At 39.2% G+C, this 17,315-nt stretch overlaps 2 protein-coding genes across 3 annotated transcripts; one reads left to right on the top strand and one right to left on the bottom strand.

Moving 5' to 3' along the window:
• The first annotated feature begins 94 nt into the window (after nucleotides 1-94).
• LOC308397896 (uncharacterized protein) lies at nucleotides 95-12,316 on the top strand. Of its 2 annotated transcripts, XM_080884140.1 has the most exons (4): nucleotides 95-206; nucleotides 293-410; nucleotides 542-682; nucleotides 12,285-12,316. In XM_080884140.1, the coding sequence occupies exons 1-3, from the start codon at nucleotides 105-107 to the stop codon at nucleotides 643-645; spliced, it is 324 nt and encodes a 107-aa protein (XP_080740266.1). In that variant the 5' UTR covers nucleotides 95-104; the 3' UTR covers nucleotides 646-682; nucleotides 12,285-12,316. The 2 variants fall into 2 exon arrangements, with proteins under 2 accessions (XP_080740266.1, XP_080740265.1); XM_080884139.1 differs by lacking the exon at nucleotides 12,285-12,316 and having other exon boundaries at nucleotides 542-976.
• Nucleotides 1,225-16,953, bottom strand: LOC308397894 (semaphorin-7A-like). Its single transcript, XM_080884137.1, has 14 exons — nucleotides 15,986-16,953; nucleotides 13,975-14,105; nucleotides 13,815-13,865; nucleotides 13,628-13,726; nucleotides 11,942-12,050; nucleotides 11,611-11,718; nucleotides 11,369-11,511; nucleotides 11,088-11,266; nucleotides 10,680-10,785; nucleotides 10,140-10,335; nucleotides 8,311-8,423; nucleotides 7,975-8,120; nucleotides 7,147-7,208; nucleotides 1,225-4,199 (listed from the first exon to the last, which is right to left on the bottom strand). The coding sequence occupies exons 1-14, from the start codon at nucleotides 16,083-16,085 to the stop codon at nucleotides 3,877-3,879; spliced, it is 1,866 nt and encodes a 621-aa protein (XP_080740263.1). The 5' UTR covers nucleotides 16,086-16,953; the 3' UTR covers nucleotides 1,225-3,876.
• Between the last annotated feature and the right edge of the window lie 362 nt (nucleotides 16,954-17,315).

Below are 17,315 nucleotides of genomic sequence, written 5' to 3'. Positions count from 1 at the left end.
CCGCGAGATATGACAGCGATATAGACCCCCCAGACTTCATTCAAAATGTGGGTGTTTGATGGAGAGTTGCGGTTAGTGAGAGTTTGGAGACAGTTTGGAGGTTTATGAGAGTGAGGAGAGAAAGTCAGGAGAGAATGGAGCCAGCTAAGAAGAGGAGGATGTCCTCCCCTGTGTGGGAACATTTTGATTTTATTCCTCCCAGCAAGGTATGTAACTTTCTACAGAAGATGTATTTTCATAATACTGATGGTGCAATACAATTTATGTTAAGCTGTCTTGACTTTTGTACAAGGTGAAGTGTTTGCTATGTGCCAGGGAGCTGGGATATAACAACAACACCTCATCCATGCTTAGGCACTACAGAGCTTTGCATGAGAATAAGGGGAACACCGATTGTGGAGCAAGACCAGGTGAGCCATCAAATGCCATGATAATATAGCATGCAGTAATGTTACTAAATGATATAACGATATTATACAACTGTAATAAGTTACGTGTGTGATATTTATATTTGTGCTTTGTCTTTATTGTCTTTCCTCAGGAGAACAATCTCCAATAGATGAAGACCTGGTTAGCATGGTGATTGAGGACTCCCAGCCATTTAGCATTGTGGAGGATGCACATGTGACGACTGATAAACGTTAAAGTGAAATCTTAACAAAAGGATGCATGAATGTGACAGGTGAGACCTGGGTCTGGGAACCGCCCCTGGTAGGCGGGGCTGGGTTTTTCCTTATATGAGCACAGGTACAGGTAGAAAACTTGTAGTGGACTCCGCCACCTCTTAGTGAAGGGGTAAATAAGTAGTGAAGTAAGGAATGCGTTACCATATTGGAAAGCCAGTCTGATTAGACTGAATGCAAAGTGGAAATGCCTTAAACAACTGTTTGTTTGTTTTTCGCATTGCTTGCTTATGGCCTCAGTTAGTCCAAAAAGACGATGACGCGGGGACCTTCTTGTGATGGTCAGGTCTCCTTGGTTTTTCAGTCTGATCTGTCCCTCTTTTGCAATGTTCTGCTTGAGAACAACAAGGTGATGGACTTCTTACAGACCTCAGTAACTGATGAGTGACTGATAGGAAAGGTTACCTATCAGTTTCCTATCGTGGTGGCTATGCTCAAATATTATATGTATAGCAAATCCACCTTCACTACATGAAACATATTTTTTCATTAACTAGTGTTAAAGTAATATTCTGTTATTAGAATCAGCATACTTTATTAATCCCTCGGGAAATTACGTGGGTTACAGTTGCTCCAATACAGTAACAGAAACAGACGAGACTATTTAACAATACAATATGTTACAGATTTACAAATGTAGGAAATTGCACAATATAGACAAATCACTCAATAATAAATATCAATGATTTACTGAGGTATTTATGAATTAATATCAAGAATATTCACAGCAACATTACTGAGTAGAAAAGAGTGTGTGCAAAAAGGGTGTAACTATTGCAGTGTTTACATTGTATTAGATAGAGGAGTTGTACAGGGAGATGGCCACGGGCAGGAATGGTTTCCTGTGTCGTTCAGTGGTGCTTTTTGATCATCTCAGTCTCTCGCTGAACGTGCATCCCCATAACATTACTGGCCTTGCGGATCAGTTTATTTAGTCTGTTGGCATCAGCAACCTTCAACCTGCTCCTCCAGCATGCAACAGCATAGAGGATAGCACTGGTCAAAGCAGACTCATAGAAAAATCTTTATCTTTCTTAATGTAACAGTGCCATCCACAGCCTGGTTTGTGAAAGGAAGTGTTAGTGTTCGCACACTTACTGCACAACCTCATTAATAGTTTAATGTTTCTATCTGTATATACTATGAGCACTATATGCAGTTTACTTAAGTGGGTTTCTGCTTTTGCTGACACTTTAAAAAACGAAATAAAAACATTGTAAACCTATAAGTGTTCTGATTTTTTTTTCCCCCAAGTAGCTTCAGCTAAAACTTTCTTTTGGAAAGTTCTGCTGTAATCGAACTTCTTCTATTCAATTCAATTCAATTCAATTCAATAAAACTTTATTGATCCTGAAGGTTGACCCCGAAGGAAATTGGGTTAAGGCTGCCGACCTTTGCCAGCGCCATCTTACCCTTCTGACCATACATACATGACACAAACATCACATGGGGAAGACAGGTCAGAGGTATAACAATGGAAAATGCACAACATGAGGAACGATAAGGAGAAAAAAATAACTCCCCCCAGACTGAGCTCCAACAGGGAGATCAGTTTGAGAACAGAAAAAAACACCTCTGTACATAGCACATGAAAAAAAAAACCCTCTTAATACACCAAAGAAACACATGACAAGCAACAGGGGTGGGTAAAGGGTGAAACACAGCCAATGTACACAGTGCATCCGGGCCTGCAGCATAAGCGCTGGTCTCCTTGATCCACCGTCAGCATCGGAGGGGAATAAGCGTCGAAGGCGTTTGGAGGGGGAGGGGGGATGAGTGTACATCTGCATGTGTATATATGTCCAGAGTTCAGCTGAGACAGTGTCCTTCGCCCTGCCAGGCTAAGTAAACAGTCTTCCAGCTCCGTTTAGCTGTGTGCTCAGTGTGTCCTGTGCTTCTCCAATAAAGCCTAGTTAGTTCCTAGTTTCTCCTGAATGACTCCTAATCTGCCTGGCACATGTGCTCCATAACAACACCATGCTAAAGGTTTGTCTAAAATAGACCACTATATATATAAAAAAAAAGGGTTTGCTATCATTGTGGATCAGCACTAGCATGAATGCAGATGAAAGATGTGAGGTGCCAAAATAACCCTTTTCTTTATGGATGTTAACCAGGAGGTTCACATGGTAATGGTCTGTGTTTATATTGTGAGAGGTGTTTATTCACTTTATGGAGAATGAGACCCATCAGCGCGTTTTTTGTGGTAACATGTTTGGACTTGTTTATCATCAGACACTAACATGAGAGACTTTGAAAAAGACAGACGCATGTTGTAAACATTTGCAGTTTATTTCCTTTAGTTTATATGTTGAAAAGATGGTTGAGATGTTTAGATGTGGTATTTTTTTGGACTCGCGTAACTGCAAAAATGTGATAAATTAAATCTCTTTTTGTTTTGTTTGTAGCTTCATTTGTACTGCCAGGTTAAGGATTCGAAAAGCAGCAACTTGCTTGCTATCCTAAAGCACTGTGAGGTCAAAAGTCTTACCTTTCTACTTGGAATTTATGATCAGGTTTCACTCAAAAATAGGGGAAAAGTGTCTGAGTGTTTCTTCTCTTTATTAACCGAACTCTGAACAAACAGAAACTGGGTCAGTGTTTGGAAATCTACATGAGCTAAGACACATGGCCGGAAATTTATAACGTGCACTGTGTACATTCTGGCAGAATTTCAAATTACAGGAAACAGATGCAACAGTTACAGGAAAGAATAAAAAAAAGGAATCAATCAATATTGATTGACATGCGTGCATGTACTGCATGCAACACTGCAATTAATTTCTAAAAATTACCACAGACAGCATTTTATACCATTGAACTTCAGCTTTTAATACTGTCAACAAGCCTGAGTCCAACTGATATTCAATATATTTTTTCCATAAGAAGAAAAAAATGAATGAATTAGCCCCTCAAAAAAAGAAAAGCTTTGGAGCGTGGCTGTATAACTGCAGTTTGTTTTTTAATCTATCTCTCTTACACACGCTAATGAATGCATTGGTGGCAATTGATCTCATCCAAGGACATTTGCGAAACCAGATATCAAAACTCTACAATAATGGCTTGCTCTACATCCCGAGCTGCAGCTCAAAGTATTAGAAGTAATAGAGTTTTATTTTAGTTAAAAAAATAAAAATAAATTAAAGAATAATGAAATTTTTTTTTATAGTATCACAACTCTGAGGAACTAACATCACAACATCTGAATCAGAACCACCATGAGACAAACCCAGATCATTGGCTTTGACTGTAAACCAACCACCTTGTTCCCCAGCTGTAGTTGGTACTGTGCCAGGATTTTCCTGTAACCCATTTCCTCTGATACACAGGTATGAGTTCCTTCCTGCTCAGGTCCCATGCTGTTGATCAAATAAAGGCAATGATCTGGCTTCCCGATGCAAGATGAAGAGTTTTGAAGGTGGTGCCAACTGTACTGAGCATGACGGGAGGATACTGGGCATTGCAGAAAATGCTTTGCGTGAAATCTGACAACATCTTTTTCTGGATTTGGAAATTCTGCGGAAAAAAACACAAGAACGCCCATTTAGCTTAGCCATGTTTTTGTTTTACATCTTTTTTTTTTTTTAATTTCTGATTTCTTCTCACAAATCCAGTGCACTAAGCTCTTTGGGAAAATGGTTGAAACCTTTTTTTTAGGAAGCAATAGATAAGCCATCAGATTGAAAATGTATCAGTAAAAACCTTTCAAATGTCTCATTAAAAGTTTTGATAGTGTCAGAAATTTAATATAACCATGTGACTGCTGCTAAAACCCACATCTACATTCCAACCAATAGGAAAACAACATGAAAGAGAGCATATCGTGAAAAAAAGAAGACAAAAAAAAGAAGACAAACCAAGATTTCTTCCAGTTGCTGGAATGCATTCACAATAATAATAATAATGGATTGCATTTATATAGCGCTTTTTGAGACCCTCAGAGCGCTTTACAATACCACTATTCATTCACTCTCACATTCACACACTGGTGGAGGCAAGCTACAGTTGTAGCCAAGCTACAGTTGTAGCCACAGCTGCCCTGGAGCAGACTGACAGAAGCGAGGCTGCCACACATCACTTTCACTCAAGACCAGGTTCAGAGGCAAATGAGGAGGCAAGGTTGCTGGACCAGATGGACTGAGTCCCCGTGTCCTCAAGGCCTGTGCCCCCCAGCTTTGTGGAGTCTTTCATAAACTGTTCATGTTGAGTCTGAGTGTGCAGAGGGTCCCAGTGCTGACCCCCAGGATTACAGGCCTGTGGGCACTGACCTACCACATCAAGAAAATCCTGGGAAGACTCATCCTGGACCTACTCCGACCCATAGTCAGACCACATCAGAATCCCCTTCAATTTGCTTACCAGTCCTTACTCGGAAATGAGGACGCCATCATCTCTACCTGCTCAATCGTGTCTACACCCATTTGGACCAGCCAGCGAGTGCTGCATAGGTCATGTTTTTTGACTTTTCCAGTGCATTCAACACCATCAGGCCGACCTTCCTGGGTGATAAACTAACAGCAATGCAAGTGGATGCTTCTCTGGTGTCTTGGATTTTTGATTACCTGACAAGAAGACCACAATATGTGTGGTCTCATTGTGTCTGACAAGGTAATCAGCAACACAGGGGAAACAAAAGGGACTGTCCTCTCCCCCTTCCTCTTCACCCTCTACACCACAGACTTCAGCCACTGCACAGAGACCTGCTATCTCCAGAAGTTTTCTGATGACTCTGCAGTGGTTGGATGCATCAGCAGGGGTGATGAGTCAGAGTACTGCGCTGTGGTCGACTCCTTTGTCATGTGGTGTGAGCAGAAACATCTGCAGCTCAACATGGGAAAGACCAAGGAATTGACTGTTGATTTTAGGAAGACCAGAAAACCCTTGACCCCTGTTTCAATCCATGGGGTCAACGTGGACATATAAATACCTTGGAGTACACATAGACAATAAAGTGGACTGGGTTAAAAACACTACTGCACTTTATAGGAAGGGCGAGAGTCGTCTCTATTTTCTGAGGCGGCCGAGGTCCTTCAACATCTGTCGGACAATACTCAGGATTTTCTACAAGTCTGTTGTGGCCAGTGCTATCCTCTATGCTGTTGCATGCTGGGGGAGCAGGTTAAGGATTGCTGATGCCGACAGACTAAATAAAGTTATCTGCAGGGCCAGTAATGTGGATATGGAGCTGGACTCTCTTAAGGTGGTGTCAGAGGGGCGAAAGTTTTTCCAAGATAAAGACAATGTTGGATAACACCTCCCACCCACTCCATGACACGCTGGCTAGTCACAGGAGCACGTTCAGTGAGAGACTGAGATTACCAAAAAGCACCACTGAACGACACAGGAAATCATTCCTGCCTGTGGCCATCTCCCTGTACAACTCCTCTATCTAATACAATGTAAACACTGCAATAGTTACATCCTTTTTGCACACACTCTTTTCTACTCAATAATGTTGCTGTGAATATTCTTGATAGTTATTTATAATTGCATCTGTCAACCCTGGATATTTATTATTTGGTGATTTGTATATATTGTGCTATTCCTTGTATGTTAACATATTGTATTGTTAAATAGTTCAGTCTATTTTTGTTAATGTTACTGTGCTGGAGCAGCTGTAACCCACATAATTTCCCAAGGGATTAATAAAGTGGTTGCTGGAGTACTTGTCTATGCTGTGGTGTGCTGGGGGAGCAGCACAGCAAAGAAGGACTCATCCAGGCTGGAGAAACTGATCAGGAAGGCTAGCTCTGTGGTCGGCATGAAGCTGGACACTCTGGTAACAGTGGCAGAGAAAAGGACACTGAAAAAACTGCTGGACATTATGAACAATGCTGGGCATCCTCTGCACACGGCCATTAACAACCAGAAGAGTCTGTTCAGTGACAGGTTGCTTCTCCCCAAGACAAGAACTAACAGACTTAAAAACTTCTTTGTCCCACACGCCATCAGACTGTTTAACTCCTCTCTGGAGGGGAGAGGGAGGGGAAACAGGTGGACAAAGGAAGGGGGAACAACTAAGCTGTAGTGCCTCTTCACTTCACTGTGCAATACCTTTTGTGCAATACTTTTGTTAATAGTCAACGGTGCAATAGACTCCATACTTGAAATGTGCAATTCACTTGTATTTTCATTTTTATTCCTATTTATTCTATTTATCCCCTTCGTATATTTTATTTATATATGTATCTGTATTTATATATGTGTGTGTGTGTGTGTGTGTGTGTGTGTGTGTGTGTGTGTGTGTGTGTGTGTGTGTGTGTGTGTGTGTGTGTGTAACTTCTGTCGGTGCTGTGCTTTTGGAAACCGAATTTCCCAGAGGAACCCACCCGAGGGATTAATAAAGTTTTATCTTATCTTATCTTATCTTATCTTATCTTATCTTAAAGTATGCTGATTCTGATATATCTATCAGATAGTTTGGGGCTCTGTCCAAATTTTACAGGTGCATGAATTTAAATACCTTTTTCAGCGTGTTCTTGACAGATGGCTAGGTTCCCAGTGGCTGCATCATGCCATATCCCACTGCAAAACATAGTGTATGTTTACATTAGACAGTATGTAACCAACATCCTGGCAGTTGATAGAAAACTAACATTTACAGGAACCCACAGGAACCTTACTCCTCCCAAGTATATCCCTTTAAATTAATTGAAATTATGCTGAAGTATCTTGACTTGCATCAGCTTTAGTTAGTCGAACAAAAAAGCCTAACACCCGTTGGGTGATAACTGGTTGTTACACAGTACACTAGCTTTTCATAAAGCAGTAGAGCTGTACTACAGTAGGACAAATTCATAAACAAAAGCTCCAATGAGTGTCAGTGAGTGTTGAAATATTGTGATATCATGATTTACGGGACATTGTATTTCCTAAGTGCTGCTTCAGCCTTGATGAAGTGTGCAATGATTCATCCATCAAACTTTGTCAGGTGGTGCAACACCACTGGCAAAAAGTAAGCTAATAATGTTGCATATTATGTACACATTTCAGGGCGTGCTAGTATGACGTTATAGGATGTGAATCACACCTGTGTATGAATCAAGAGGAGTGTTTGAATACTAAGGAACATTGTTTTTATAAATATGACCATCTTTTACAATGTACATGATCTTGCAACCTATGGTGGTAACATTGGTAGGTTCTTAATAATGTTTGTATTAGTAAACATTACATTTTTATTTCAGCTTGCTGTTAGAAAAATGTAAGGCTACTTCATGCAATCTTTGGTTGCGAAGAATTATTCTGCATATTCTCCAGATATGAGTTCCATAAAGCTCTGAGGTCTTACTTTGTGTCACGTATGCACTGGGTGCCATCCCAGCCACAGTAAGGATCTCTGGATAACATACAGTCCTGGCAGGTATCTCCATACTGGGAGCAGTCTGCTACATCAAGTTGGACCAGTTGACTTCCATTGTTCACATACAGCTTTTTCTGTAACGATGGACAAGTTTTCTTAATGTACTCGGCCATTTCTAAACAAAAACAAAAAACTCCACTGGAGTTAATTTACAGATCTAAGTTTGATGTTCCTTTTCAGGAGCATCTAAGTTGTTTTCCATACTCACACACCTATATGGTTTAGTGGAGGATATATTGTTCTGTAGGGAACACTGGTACTCACAGAAGATGGGTGAAGGATGAAGCTGATCTGTTCTGTGTAGTTGAATGGTCGAAACTCAGCAATGAGAAAGGTATCATTTTTATTGTGCAATACTTTATGAATTCCTCCATTGTCTGCAGAAAACCACAAAAAGAAGCAGGGATGATACTAAATATTAAAACCCATCTAAATTAGAGATGGCACGATACCACTTTTTTATGTCCGATACCGATACCGATATCATAAATTTGGATATCTGCCGATACCGATATGAATCCGATATAGTGTTTTTTAATCAACAAAACTGTTTTTTAAATATCTTGCTGCATTTTGTATAAGTTCATACTCAAGTTTAAAACAACAAGTACACTAAAGCTATTCTGTTATACCTGTATGCAAAAAAATATATTTCATAGTTCAGCAATACTGATCAATCTAATAAACTTAAACCTACACCATCCTCCCTATTCTGGTATTTTAAAGAGTACTTAGCATAAATATTAAGCAGCCTAACTAATAGGGTTCCAACTCCCAGCAACAACAAAAATAAATAAATAAAAAATAGGGAACCACCCCTCACGCTCCACCTCATGATGCTTAATCGACGTAATCAACCTTAATTTGATGCAGTGTGAAAAAAAATGCACAGAAATCAATTATTTTTCAAGAAATATTAAATAGATTCAACATCTTTCTTCAACAAAATTGCAGACTGCACAGATGGTACCTTCCCAAAGGAAAAAGTACTATAGCTTACTAGGGTATATATATTAGACTTAATAGTTACTATATACAGTAATTGACTTCTATTCATTTTACATCAAATTAAAACTTTGGGTGTCAGATAATTATTTATTAAAAGCTAGACATTTTAAATGAGAATAAGAAAGAAAAGTATGTCTTTGTGCCCCCTTTTCCCTGTTAATGCCCTATCGGCCCCCCTGGCTAAACTTTGCTAGATCCGCCCCTGCACAGTTACCAGCGTCAGCTACGTAGAAAAAGATCCTCGAGTAGAAAGTAATATTAAATAAATTCTAACAACAGCTGATCAAGCTTAAACGTGCTGCTGTTGTTCAGCCGCTGGTTTCCTCTTTCTGGTGCAAAGTGGGCCAAAAGCAAACTAGAGACACGGACTCGCGACAGAAAAGCCGATCAGCTGATCGTTAAGCAGTTTCATGATTGAAGTAGCAGCAGGAGAGCGAGAGGCAGTCGCTTGTTAAGCTTAACGCAGGAATGCTTTACAAACATTCAGAGATGGACTTACACACTTGCTTTACTTCTCTCGGGATAACTTTGTCGGAGATGAAATGCCGGGTTGCTAGCGAAGCTCCACATGCTATCCAGACCACTGACAGGTCCCGCATGCCACAGCCGCTCTATCAGGTGATGCATACTGCTCCGACGTGCTAACGTTCTGAGGTGAGTTACGGCGTGTTGCAAGTTTTGTGAGGTGCTTTCGTGATATTTAATGGATCGGATTACATTTTTTATTTTTCTCCGATATCCGATCCAGTAATTTAGGTCAGTATCGGACCGATACCGATACATAATATCGGATCGGTCCATCTCTAATCTAAATGCACAAATGCACCTCAGCCACCCCACTCTCTCTCTCTGAGGTTCTGTTAATTTTTGGTCTTCAAACTCAGGTAAACCCGTTGAATAATATTATATTCTTTTAATACATTCATAATTACATGGCTGTGATCACAGCACCTCCCGCATCAATCAAGGAGATTTGGTTACTGCACTATTTTCGCCCTGAGGTATGATCTCAGATATACACAAACATACATTATAGCATATTCTTCTTAGCATTTTTACTACTTCAGATTATTGTTTTTACTCACTTAAAGATAAGAAGATAACAGTGTGGTGACTGGTTCTCCTGTTTGGTGAGCCATCAATTTGGATGTGAGTATAGCTCTGGTGATTGAAGAGAAGAAGGCCAGAGTTTCCCACAGGATGAACCAGCTGCTCCATCTCTGAAGTCTTTTCAATCTTCTTCAGGGTTTCCACTGGAAGCTTGGTGCTATCATCAACGCACTGAAGAAATAAGGTGCTTAACTTAGACTGGCTGAACACCAGATGACTGGTCAATAAGCCTGTAAACCTCTGGTTTACTTTTTCAGTTTCCAAATGACTGTTTTAAAAACAAATCTAAAACCTTTTAATTTAGTTTTTTAATTAATTTAATATCGTAAAGGTGAAAGAAAATATTTAAAAGCTATTTTTCACTCAGTGACTACACTTAACCATTGGTTTAAATTATAATAAAGGGCTATTCTATTCTTGTCTATATACTCCGCCCCCCCAAAAAGGCAGGGATCTTCTTGTGATGGTAGCCGTTATTAAATTTTTCACTTTAGACCAATTTGAATATTCCATACCGTCCTTGGCCTGTCCATCTCAGCTTTTGTGTAGCCTTTGAATGGGGAGTTTGTGAAGATTTTGTCAATGTCTCCTATTGTGTAGATGCAGACAGCACTCATCCCCCTGCAGGGAGACACATTGTAGGTTTGTCTGAGACATTTGCAGCAAAATGAGTAGACTGGTCCAAGGTAAAAAAAAAAAAAGAGAGAGTTGAAAAAGCAGCTGACCACACAGAATGAGAAAATAAGAAACTGGTAGGGAACGGCTTAAAAAGAACAAAGTGTCCTTTTATCATCATGAAAGGATATTGTTTGGAAGTTTGGAAGCAGATGATTCGATTACACAAATAGATAGTCACAGAAACAGAGTAAATTATAACTATATCATTATTATTAGCATCAAAATAAATATCATCAGAGTCCTACCATTCATTTCTAAAGAGTGCATAAATCTTTGTATCCTGCCATCGATCTGCATCCACAGTGGAAACATCCACCAGTTCAGAGAAATGCTGTTTTCTGTTACGATCTCCACAGAAGAGCCTGGCATTCATTTGGGATGTCCAGGTAAACTGCAAATTGTTCTTGGGACCACCAACATCTGCCTAGAAGCAATGGACAGTCAATCAGTCATGATGTATTTATGTTTATTTAATTTTTAATGTTGGTGGCACTTAATATAAATTTTCAAACTATTTTGGTCTTACCATGCAAACCCGGGTCACAAAGGGGAGCCACATTTCACGGAACAGTCCATTGTCTTTGCTTTTCTCCCTATAGAAGCCATAAAGTCTGTTCTGGGAGGGATCCTCTTCACGTTTGCTGAGCACCAATCCTACATAATGCTGCTCTAAACATTGAAAGACAAAATATTTATTTGAATCCAAACATTTAGAGTGATGTGATTTCACTAAATAAGGTGTCTCTGGCTCTAACTTTATGAAAATACCTTTATCGTGGTTCTTTGGCCGCACTATTGCTTTACCAAATTTCTGAATACCAACAGATTCATCAGATCCAGAGTGTGTTATGTAGAGAGCTGCACTCTGTTCAGAATCTGGAAAAAACAGTTGCAAATGAAGGTTTTATAGGGTTGAATATAATAGCAATAAGAAAAAGAAACAACCTTTAGAATGGATTGAGTTGATTAAAGGATGTTAGTAGTTTTGACAAGAGTACAGACTTTCTGCAAATTACACAATCATTGAAAACAAATGAATGAAATAGCAGGGATTCATCAGGAGATTTATTATAGAGCATCCTCATGTAGAAAAACTCACCTATAAAAACTGATGGTTCACCCTCCTTTATGTTAAATCTTTCTATACCTTCTATTAAGTTTGCGATATTTTCAGAGGAAAGGCACATGGGGGCCTCCACTGTTAAATCCTATAAAAGAAAGCACAGCACATCTTAATGTATGGTCCCCTCAAGATCGGTGGTGACCATGGTGGCCATTTAGAAGTCGGCCATCTTGGATACAACTTTTGTTTTTTCAATGGGAAGAGGGCCATGTGACACATCAAACTTATTGGTAATGTCTCAAGAAAAACAATGGTGTGCTTGGTTTCAACGTAACTTTATTCTTTCATGAGTTATTTACAAGTTTCTCTTTGTTCACAGCCATTGACATGTCAAAGAGGTTAACACGTGAGGAGCGCATCAAAATCATGTTGATATCTGGTGAACGCAGTAACCGGGCCATTGCAGCAGATTTCAATGCAAGACACCCTACGAGACCACCCATCTCCCATGCTACAGGCAGCAAACTGCTTGCTAAGTTTCGTGAAACTGGTTCAGAGTTGGATTTGCCAAAATGTGGACGCAAGAAAACTGTCACTAATGTCCTAGCTTCATTCAGCAAGAGCCCACAGCGTAGCACTCACTGCATGTCACTGGAGAGTGGCATTAGTCGAACATCCCTTTGGCGGATTAGCTACTCACAAATGGCACCCTTACAAACTCCAGCTACTGCAGCATCTCAACGAGGATGACCCAGATCGGCGCACAGAATTTGCAGAATGGGCAAAACAAAAATTGCAACAGGACCCTCAGTTCACACAGAAGATTTTGTTCAGTGATGAGGCAAACTTTTATGTGAATGGTGATGTTAACAAACAAAACCACTGCTATTGGTCTGACACTAACCCACATTGGATGGATCCTTCCAAGGCTGTTGGAACAACAAAAGAGATGGTTTGGTGTGGTATATGGGGACAACGATAGTGGGTCCATTCTTCATCAATGGAAACCTCAAGGCCACTGGATATTTGAAATTGCTACATGATGATGTGTTTCCCTCTTTATGCACTGAAGCTGGCACGTTCCCTGAGTTTTTCCAGCAAGATTGTGCACCACCACATTATGGGTGCCAGGTCCGAGCATTCCTAGATGAACAGTTTCCTGGAAAGTGGATTGGTCATCGTGGGCCAGTTGAAGGGTCATCTGAAGGCAATTGTCTATGGTGTGAAGATATGAGATGTGCAGCACCTGAAACTACAGATACTGGATGCCTGTGCTGGCATTTCTCCTGCGATGTTACTATCAGTGTGTGAAGAGTGGGAGAAGAGGGTTGCATTGACAATCCAACACAATGAACACACTGAACACATTTTATAAGTGGTCAGAAACTTGTAAATAACTAATGAAAGAATAAAGTTACGTTGAAACCAAGCACACCATTGTTTTTCTTGTGACATTACCAATAAGTTTGATGTGTCACATGGCCCTCTTCCTATTGAAAAAAACAAAAGTTGTATCCGAGATGGCCGACTTCTAAATGGCCACCATGGTCACTCACCACCCATCTTGAGGAGTTTGCCCCCACACATATACTAATGTGCCACAAACAGGACTTTAATATCACCAACCATTCCCATGTCATTACGGTGTATCCATATAAATGGCCCACCCTGTATTTGTGGTGATGTTAACAGTTCTCAATGACAATGATGCCAGTGTCCTACCGTGTTACAGCAAACCCTTTCATTGCCATCTGTTCCACACACAAACAACTGGTTAGCATCTTTCTTCCGGTGGACCAAAGTGATGTTATAGCTGCAATCCTTAAAGACAAGACAAATATTGTTTGTTATATTTCTTCAGTGGTCAAACAATCAAATCTAACCAACTAAATTTGTTTGTTTTACTTACATGTTCACTGCTTATGCTGTTGCATTTCTCCCACTGCATAAACTTGTGGCTCTATGTAGATATATGATGCAGGACTATTACTTTCCCATGATATTATTATGAATATTATTTCAATGATCTCAGTATAATCATTTACTGTGGTTGTACAGATTTCTACTACCGTCTTATGGTTTTGAAAGTTGTAGGTATTCAGGTATGATTGTCCAGCAGCTAAAACAGTGTCTGATTGGTCTTCTAAAAGAATCTGTACAGGTGGGTCATGGGGAAGACTGAACCGTGTCATTGCTTTTTCTAAAAACAAACCCAGCAAAAACAAGAAAAGAAAGATAAAATGTATGAATGTATTATGAGATTCATCAGGTAAACCCATAATGTAGTATCATAAACAACAAGAATGATTTTTCGCCCCTGGAAGGCAAGGAGTATGTCATCAGTTCATTTTATTTATCTGTTTGTTAGTAGTGCAAGATCCACATACCCATAACAGTTTGAGCTGATTAAATTTTGTTGAAAACCAGGTCAAGATCACACCAAATGTGAAAATCTTTATATTACGCACAATTGTTTTTATGGATCCTCTCCAAACTTCACAACAATATACACAACAGTATAGAGGTTGAATAAGTGTTTAGCCTTGAACTTCATTGTTAGTACCCAGTATATACATATATTTGAAATGCTTGATGCATGTTAGTACAGGTCTCCTAAGAATGAAACTCAAACACTTTGGTGATCCTATTTCTGCCATCCCTCTTGCACTTTTTTGTAACTCCAAAAACCATTGGCCTTGTCTTACAGTGAGAATAATAATGATAATCTTATGGTTTTCTTGCATTTTTAAAGGCACATTCTTAACTCTTTCCCACATAAAGATGGCATTTGTAAGCAACAGGTGTCCAAAGATGTATTGTGTCTACTTAAAGTAGACAGTGGTAATCTAGTTTTATTAAGTAAGATGTAAAAAAGCTGAACAAAGTTTTTTCCCACACTACTGTCAATATGAAAGTGACACCTCTTTAGAGGTCCAGTTACTTCTTCAAAAAAAGGTTTATGGTAGCATTGTTGGTGCTGTTTTGAAAACTTAGCTGAAGGGAGAAAATGAAACATACCCTCTGCAGTTGTCAGAAGAGTTTACCATTGCTTACATAAACAAAATAACAAGTGCAAAAAGTTTCAGTTAGATGAAGTCTGACACTCTACTAAAATATCACGTTGTTCTGTTAATGTTATACAGATAAACTTTTTTGAAATCTTTATTTAATCATTGAGTCCCTTAGCATTAAAATCGTGGGAGACCTGCCCAAGAAAGCACGTCATGAAAAGATTTCAGAAATATAATAAACGGCAAATAGACTAAAATAAAGTAGAACAAACAAAAACATTTTTTAGAAATAAAAATTGCACTCCACAGAATTCTTCAACTCTTTAACTTTTGAACTCTATCAGGGAGACAAAACCAGTGAGACTGCGTCTTGTAAATGTTACGACGTACGAAGGGCACCCACCATAAGCAGCTGTCTGTGCACGATAAGAAATTACATAGATAAGCAGTTTATCCACTTTGTAAATAACAATATGCTAATGCGTTTAGCTAAACGAAGTCAGTGACGTGCACTGGAGGGTGAAGTAGAGTTTTGTTAATATTGTCAAAACTTAAAGAACTATGATACAGGGACAATGTGTAGAACATAGTCTTCACAGCCATTTCTGTCCAGAAGAGGGTGTGTAAAAGCTCTCTTTGCCTTTATACGTATCATTCCTAATTTCTTTTGTAACTATAGAAAAAATAGAAAATAAAAAAACAACATCTAAATCTAAACCATCATCCTGCCAGTGAGTCCTAACCACTACTCATTGTTGAAAAAATTGTCCACAGACAAACAAAGAAACATTGTAAGGCACAAAGCTGCCTTCTGTCCAACACATCGCCTTGTGGTTAACATGGGCATGTTGTCCTCCTCTGACGATAATGGAACTGCATAATACGGACTGTACGTTTGAAAGAAAGACTTGATGTTTTTTTCCTGAATCACAATGACCAAGTCATTTAATACATATTCATTCACCTCACTGCATACTTTAAAGCGCTGATAAAAATCCCTTCGCAGTCCCTTTTAACTTTTTAGCATTTGATATCTCATAAATGAAGAAAAATCATTTCCTTTTTTTACCTTTTTCTGTGAAGATCATCCTCGGAGAAGGATCAACGTTCCCCATAGCCAAATTACAGAGATGTAAAAATAACAAATATGTCGCTAATGAGAGCGTCATCTTCGTCGTTACTGTCCAAAACAGTATTTCCGTCCCTAATTACTTGCCCTTCACCTCGATGGAACACATTCTCTGGAAAAGATGCACTCAGGACTTTGGAGAAGTGCATGACAGCTGGGGTGTAGTTTACAGTCAGAGTCTCTTCGCCCGCCCACGGGCACGAGGAAGAGAGGTGTAGACAAACCAACCCTCTGAGCAATCATTTTGTCAGTTGCATAATAAAGTTATCATAGTTGACACAGCTGCTTTATTAATCATTTAGCCTGCCCACAGCTGCATTTTATGATGTACAGTGTAACAGTGCTCATGATATTTAGGGTTAATTTTAATTATGAAGAGATTTCTTACCTTTTTTTGAACACGTAAACAATGGAGGGCAAACAGTTTGATCATTTCAAATAACTAAAACAACATATGAGTACAGAGGAGTTATTTGAGGAGTTCTCCTTCCTTGTATGTTCCAGCTGTGTGCCACACTTTCTAGACTCTATAACACACACATCCTCTGATATGTCTCCGCTGTCCTCTTTACTCCAGAATAATTTCAGAAATTGAGAGACCCTTCAGATGACACTGATTTCTAGGTCAAATGGGGGACGGTGGAGGAGAAACGAGACAAAAAAAGACGCACAAATTGAAGAAGCGAGAAAGCACAGGTGTATCCACTATTACGTTTGATCCTATTTTCACTTTTTAATTACCTTTACCTGTATGACTGAAGTTAAGCTAAAGCTCACCCCCCCTCCTTTATTTATGCTGTAAAATAGCTTAAACAAGATTATAATACCAACATCATAGCGAAGGACAGATAAGTAAAAATGGTTAACATGAGCCATCTTCCAAAATTCTCCCGTGATCACATGCTATAGATCAGCTGCTCTCGACATGATACAATGCTTTCTTTTATCATATCCTGTTGTGCATCACAATTACTACTTAGCTGCCCCCCCCCCCCATTTTATTTTTAAATAACAGGTCGAGTTTTTAGAACGGATGCTCTCGCTTAATACTCATATGTGAATAATGCTACTGTGTGTTAAATTTAGTGGTACATTATCAGCATGGCTAATTAACAGTTTCTATCTTCAGCCTTTTTTTTGTAAATTTGCATATTTTGTGGGTTTAAAATGTTTTTTATTTTTTTTATTTTGTTTGTTTGCAGCCATAACTCATAATTCATTTTCAGAATCAACACCTGCAGTTGCTCTAACATGTATTGTGTTATTGTGT

The sequence above is a fragment of the Rhamphochromis sp. 'chilingali' genome (assembly GCF_963969265.1).
Source record: "Rhamphochromis sp. 'chilingali' genome assembly, chromosome: 6".
Classification (NCBI taxonomy): domain Eukaryota; kingdom Metazoa; phylum Chordata; class Actinopteri; order Cichliformes; family Cichlidae; genus Rhamphochromis; species Rhamphochromis sp. 'chilingali'.
The sequence above is the reverse complement of the archived record's forward strand: the minus strand, read 5'-3'. Positions and strand labels throughout refer to the sequence as shown.